At 42.2% G+C, this 7,227-nt stretch overlaps 1 protein-coding gene across 1 annotated transcript in view; it reads left to right on the top strand.

Annotated features, from left to right (window-relative positions):
• KLF9 (Kruppel like factor 9) overlaps nt 1-6,504 on the top strand; it is a 30,936-nt gene extending 24,432 nt beyond the window's left edge. The window contains exon 2 of the mRNA XM_017543450.2: nt 3,104-6,504. Coding sequence (XP_017398939.1) covers nt 3,104-3,333 — 230 coding nt within the window. The 3' untranslated portion in view covers nt 3,334-6,504. The remainder of the gene's footprint in view (nt 1-3,103) is intronic.
• The last annotated feature ends 723 nt before the right edge of the window (nt 6,505-7,227 follow it).

Genomic DNA, 7,227 nt, shown 5'->3' with positions numbered 1-7,227 from the left:
GTTGCTCTGTCGCCAGGCTAGAGTGCAGTGGTGCGATCTCGGCTCACTGCAACTTCTACCTTCCGGGTTCAAGCGATTCTCCTGCCTCAGCCTCCTGAGTAGCTGGGACTACAGGCACACGCCGCTACACCCGACTAGATTTTTGTATTTTAGTAGAGATGGGGTTTCACCATGTTGGCCAGGATGGTCTCAATCTCCTGTCCTTGTGATTGACCCACCTCAGCCTCCCAAAGTGCTGGGATTACAGGTGTGAGCCACCGCACCCAGCCTCCCTTTTTATATTTTTAATAGAACATGTTTAGAAAAACATTTCCCCCACAGCTGCTTCGTTAGGGTTAAAGAGGACTTCACGGCTATTCTAATTCTGGAATAGCCCAGAAGGCTCCTCCAGTAACTAGTAATATCTGAGCAGATTTCAATCTGAGTGACCAGGAGGAAGAACAGACTGTGTGTGTGTGTGTGTGTGTGTGTGTGTGTGTGTGTGTGTGTGTGTAAATTCTGAGCATTTACCAAATGCTTGGCACCATGAGTAGGATAAATATACATGACATTGTTTTTGCCTCAAGGTCTGAAGTGGGTTAAAATGCTGTTTCTTTAATAGAAGTTGCAGAAGTGTAGTTTTCAACTCCATGTCTTTGTTGAGTTTTTCAGGGGAAGGTCTTTTTTTTTTTTTTTTTTTTTTTTTTAGAGCCCCACCCCTGAGAATCGAAATGCGTTAATAACTCTAGTGCTCATCCACCTTGAGTAGGGCCCAGCATTCATTGGTTTGCTATTGCCTTTTGCTGCTGTAGCTCTTCAGTTCAGAGCTCCAAGAGGATTTGCACATAGATCTGCACATAGAGAATCAGCTGCTACAGATTCGTTTTACCCACATTGAGTTTCGTCGAAAAATACATTGTACGGGGTGTTGTTATGACTATTGCTCTGCTTAGAGAACAGCAGAGAGCCTTCATCATGTATAGATTATCACAAAGGTGGCACAGTTGGTTTTGTTTGGTTTTGTTTTATCATACTTCTGCATCTCATCAGCACAGGTCAACAGAAGCTGGGGAAAATAGAATGAATAATTTTGGATGACTCAAATGCACCATGCTGGACAGCTCCCAGCCTCTGCAATTTCTCTATGGGTTCCAGGAAGGCCGGGACAGGAGTGAGAAAATATTCACTCCTCACACCTAGCCGAGGAGTGTCTGGAGAGTTCTGTGGAAACCAGGAGTCTGTGTGTCCTCTGTCTATGCGGCAGCTGTTGTCAGCTGTGCTTGGAAAGGTGTGAAGAGCGGGGAGGCAGGCTCTCGGGAGTCAGGCGATGGCAGTCACTTACAAGGGGAGCAAGTAAGGTTCTCGTCATCAACAGCTCCTCTACTTGTCTGCCTGTGTGTGTCCTCCCCAAATGCAGACATGGGCCCTCTCCTGCCTTCGCCTTGTGGGGTGGGAGCAGCAGGAGGTTCTGGATGCTTGCCTGATCACATCTGGCAGGCAGGGCTTAGCTGCTTTATCAGTGGGACAGACATTAGCGTGAATCCAAGGAAAGCAATCAGAAAGGGGGGGATGTGCAAACTGTCAAGTCCCTAGGACCCCCAGGAGTCAGGACAGCCAAGTGGCCAAGAGCACAGGCCTTGGGGTCAAGCAGATGGGGCCAACTCATGACTCTGCTTTCCAGTTGTGTGACCCTGAGCACAGAGTCTAGCCTCCAAGCCTCAGTTTTCTCATCTGTGAAATGGGGCAACCTTGTGGGGTGCTTGTGAGAATTTAGTGAGAAGGTACAGGAAGTCCTTAGCTCTATGCTTAGAACAATGTTAGTTCATCTTTTACAAGGAATATGGAAGAAACTAAAATTGTTTGGTCTGGAGAAGAGATTAGAGAAAAACATATCTGTCTGCAGATATTTAAAGGACAATTATGTGGCAGAGGGAACAAACTTACTTTTTAAAGTATGGCCTGTGCAGGAAGGCAGATTTTTTTTTTTTTTTTTTTCTGTTGAGATGGAGCCTCACTCTGCTGCCCAGGCTGGAGGGCAGTGGTGCAATCTCAGCTCACTGCAATCTCCACCTCCCAGGTTCAAGTGATTCTCCTGCCTCAGCCTCCCAAGTAGCTGGGACTACAGGCACCTGCCACCATACCTGGCTAATTTTTTGTATTTTTTTAGTATAGATGGGGTTTCACTGTGTTAGCCAGGATAGTCGCAATCTCCTGACCTCATGATTCGCCTGCCTGGACCTCCCAAGGTACTGGGTGAGCCACCTCACCCAGACAGATTTTATATCAACAAAAGAATGTTTGTGACAGAGATGCTCAGGAACAACCAGGCTGTCTTGTCAGGTTTGGTACTCTGTCATTAGTCTTTTGGCCAACAGATGCTGAGTGGCCCCTGCACTCAGGAGCTCAGGGAGAAATGCTCACTCCAGGTGGGAAGTTGGTTAGACCCAATGCCAGTTCTCTTCCATCCTGTGACACCAAGACATTTAGCAAAGGGGATCAGCCTTTTGACTCTTGAAAGAATTTATGAAACCAGCAATTGTGTGGAATAAAACCAGAAAAAAAAAAATTTCCAAGGGCCCTATTGGGTACCAAATGGCAAGCTCATTTGCTTAGAGATGTTAGCAACTTTCTCATTGTATTAGCTGGGGCTGCCATGACACACGACCACAGACTCGGTGTCTGGAACAACAGACCTCTTATGTCCTCACAGTTCTGGAGATTGGGAGTCCCAAGTGGGGGCGGGGTACAGATTGGTTTCATTGGAGGCCTCTCTCCTTGGCTTGTTAGATGGTCGCTCTGTCGCTGTCTTCCCCACGGTCTTCCCTAATCTTCACATGACTGTGTCCTTGCCTCCTTTTATGAAGACAACAGTCGTAGATTAAGGCCTGCCCTCGTGACCTTGTTTAACCTCATTTGCCTCTTGAAAGGCCTTAACTCCAAATGCGGTCATCTTCTGGGGCACTGGGGGTTAAGGCTTCAACATAGGGACTGTGGGGAAGGGGACACGTAACAATCATCTCCAAGGGTTTTATCCTCTGAGTCGTAGGGTCTCTTGACCCTGACCGGCCTTCGGAATCGTTTTCAGGTTCTTTAAGCTGTAACCTGTCTGATTCCTTTCTCTTAGGTGAACGGCCCTTTCCCTGCACGTGGCCAGACTGCCTTAAAAAGTTCTCCCGCTCAGACGAGCTGACCCGCCACTACCGGACCCACACTGGGGAAAAGCAGTTCCGCTGTCCGCTGTGTGAGAAGCGCTTCATGAGGAGTGACCACCTCACAAAGCACGCCCGGCGGCACACCGAGTTCCACCCCAGCATGATCAAGCGATCGAAAAAGGCGCTGGCCAACGCTTTGTGAGGTGCTGCCCGCGGAAGCCAGGGAGGGATGGACCCCGAAAGGACAAAACTACTCCCAGGAAACAGACACGAAAACTGAGCCCCAGAAGAGGCACACCGACGGCACAGGAAGTCACTGGTCTTTGATCAATATTCTGATTTTCCTCTCCCTGCATTGTTTTTAAAAAGCACATTGTAGCCTAAGATCAAAGTCAACAACACTTGGTCCCCTTGAAGAGGCAACTCTCTAAACCCGTCTCTGACTGTTGGAGGGAAGGCAAATGCTTTTGGGTTTTTTTTTTTTTTTCTCCTTTATTTTTTTGGGGGGAGGGTAGGGGTGGGTGGTGGGAGGGGGGTAAGGCCAAGACTGGGGTAGAATTTTAAAGATTCAACACTGGTGTACATATGTCCGACTGGGTGAGTTGATCTGTGGCCTCACACAGTGATTCTGGGCCCTTATGCTTGCTGTCTCTCAGAATTGTTTCCTTAACTTTTAATGTAATGACGAGTGTGCTTCAGTTTGTTTAGCAAAACCACTCTCTTGAATCACGTCAACTTTTGAGATTAAAAAAAAAAAAACGCCATAGCACAGCTGTCTTTATGCAAGCAAGAGCACATCTACTCCAGCATGATCTGTCATCTAAAGACTTGAAAACAAAAAACAGTTACTTATAGTCAATGGGTAAGCAGAGTCTGAATTTATACTAATCAAGACAAACCTTTGAAAGGTTACACTAAGTACAGAACTTTTAAACCTTGCTTTGTATGAGTTGTACTTTTTGAACATAAGCTGCACTTTTATTTTCTAATGCAGAGGATGAATAAGTTAAATACATGCTTTGAGGATAGAAGCAGACATTCTGTTTGGCACCACGTTATAATCTACTTATTTTTACAGTATACACGTTTCCCTAAGAAATCATGGCAGAGATGTGAGGGCAGGATATACACAACAGACGCTGAAGGAGAAGGAGGGTAGGTAGTGTTTCACAAAAGAAAAAGAACCAACAGATTTTAACTCTATTAACTTTCCAAATTTTCCTATGCTTTTAGTTAACATCATCTGATTGTATCATAGTGCCACTAGGGGGGAGGGCTTTTGACTCTGTCGGGTTTTATTTGAACGTGTGCATAACAGTATCTAGATCTGGAAACAGCTGTTTTTTGGGGAAAAAGGTTTGTTGGTCTCCTTCCTGTGTTCCTACAAAACTCCCACTCTCAGGTGCAAGAGTTATGTAGACGGAAAGGGAGCTGAAATAGAAAAAGAAAAATCAACCCCTGTAAGTAGTGAATGCCAAGGGAAAATACCACGATGATTTCAGAGGAGGCTCTGCAAAATCATCCCTTTTGGAGAACGTAGGCAAAATGGAATACTACGAATGAAATCACATCACTGTATCTTTTACATTGATAGCCTCACCACTAATCTATCTTGTATCTAGGTGTCTACAATGGCCGAAACCACTACATCATCTGTAATATGCCATACCTGAAAACTTAATTGTGGCCTATACGAGGCCAGAAAAGTGAACTGAGATTTCATAGTTAAGAAAAGACCTCAAATGAGGGGAGTCAGCAGTGATCATGGGGGAAATGTTTACATTTTTTTCTTAGGAAGTAACACTTTCTGATGATTTTATCTGATATTTAAAACAGGGAGCTATGGTACATTCTGGTTTATACTTGTGCTCTAAAATGTGTTGTGTAAACATAGGGTGCCTACCGATTTCACCTGACACATGCTCGCTTCTGATTCAGAATCAGAGTGGGCTCCTGAAGTGGGCGCAGGTCACGGCTGACTCCAGCTTCCAATACAACAGCCATCACTAGCACGGTGTTTTTTTGTTTAACCAATGTAGTTGTATTAGTAGTTCTATAAAGAGAACTGCTTTTAACATTAGGGACTGGGAGCAGTCCATGGGATAAAAAGGAAAGTGTTTTCTCACGAGAAAACATGTCAGGAAAAATAAAGAACACTTTCTACCTCTGTTTCAGATTTTTGAAACACTTATTTTAAACCAAATTTTAATTTCTGTGTCCAAAATAAGTTTTAAGGACATCTGTTCTTCCATACGAAATAGGTTAGGCTGCCTATTTCTTACTAAGCTCATGGAATGGTTCTGCTTATGATACTCTGCACGCTGCCTTTTAGTGAGTGAGGAGTTTGGGGTTGCCTAGCAACTTGCTAACTTGTAAAACAAGTCATCTTTCCCTCACAGAAAGAACCGAAAGAAAACAAGCAAAGTCAGTGAAAGACAATCTTTATAGTTTCAGGAGTAAATCTATATGTGGCTTTTGTCAAGCACTTAGATGGATATAAATGCAGCAACTTGTTTTAAAAAAATGCACAATTTACTTCCCAAAAAAGTTGTTACTTGCCTTTTCAAGTTGTTGACAAACACACATTTGATATTCTCTTATATGTTATAGTAATGTAACGTATAAACGCAAGACTTTTTATTCTTTGTGATTAAATCCTGTTTTAAAATGTCACAAAACAGGAACCAGCATTCTAATTAGATTTACTATATCAAGATATGGTTCAAATAGGACTACTAGAGTTCGTTGAACACTAAAACTATGAAAAAATTACTTTTTATATTAAAAAGACCATGGATTTAACTTATGAAAATCCAAATGCAGGACAGTAATTTTTGTTTACTTTTTTAACCAAACTGAATTTTTGAAAGACTATTGCAGGTGTTTAAAGAGAAAGAAAAGTTGTTTTATCTAATACTGTAAGTAGTTGTCATATTCTGGAAAATTTAATAGTTTTAGAGTTAAGATATCTCCTCTCCTTGGTTAGGGAAGAAGAAAGCCCTTCACCATTGTGGAATGATGCCCTGGCTTTAAGGTTTAGCTCCACATCATGCTTCTTTTGAGAATTCTATTTGGTAGTTATAATTACAGAAACTGATTAGTTTGTCAGTTTGCAGATAGATTTAGCACAGTACTCATCACTCTGGATAGATTGAGATGTTCTTTCACAACAGATGATCTGTAACACTGTAAGATACTGATCTTTACAACTGTTTAATCAGTTTTATTTTTGTACAGTATTAGTGACCTAAGTTATTTTGCTGTCCTGTTTTTGTAAATCAAATGAAATTATAAAAGAGGATTCTGACAGTAGGTATTTTGTACATATGTATATATGTTGTCCAAATAAAAATAATAAATGATAAAGACTGAATTGTTCCAGCCATTCTGTGTTGTAAAAGGGGGCTATTTCACCATAATGAAAGTTACTTCTTTAACCTGTGTTCACAGGATTTTGGGATGAGTGCAAAGATCATTTTACCCTGTACCTTTCAACACATGCAATATTTATATAGACTTGTGTGCATCTACTATTCACAGACCTCTGAGGAAGTACATGGAATAGAGGTCACTTGAAACCACTGTGTTATGCTGGAGGGGAATATTTATATTTTGGGAGATAAATCACTTTAAGAAGCTTTTAGAGCTCATAACTGTGCAGGTTATACTAGGAACTGCTCAGAGAAAGTTGTAAGCTCAGCTTATGCTCTTGATATACGATATTAATAAGAACACACAAGTTGTTGAGGTTTCATTTGAGTCAATGAAAAATAACACCAAGCAAAGACAAGCATCAAAGTGTGTGTGTGTGTGATTTATGCAGATATATACTGGCTCTTAATCTTTTACTGTAAACTAGTCAAGGTATTTGGTGTTTCGGTTTTTCTCATTTAATCCTTACAGCAGCTCTGTACAGTAGATAATTATTATTATATACATATTTCTGATGAGGAAATTGAGGATTGGATAATTTGCCAAGAGGCACATCTAATAAGTGGCACAGACAGTGTTTAAATTTGGATCTGCTGAATCCAACCCTCCATCTTTCTATGCCTGCATCACAGCAGCAAGGGATTTACTGGGGTGCACCATTCAC

The sequence above is a fragment of the Cebus imitator genome, unplaced genomic scaffold (genome assembly GCF_001604975.1).
Source record: "Cebus imitator isolate Cc_AM_T3 unplaced genomic scaffold, Cebus_imitator-1.0 Scaffold155, whole genome shotgun sequence".
Classification (NCBI taxonomy): domain Eukaryota; kingdom Metazoa; phylum Chordata; class Mammalia; order Primates; family Cebidae; genus Cebus; species Cebus imitator.
The sequence above is the reverse complement of the archived record's forward strand: the minus strand, read 5'-3'. Positions and strand labels throughout refer to the sequence as shown.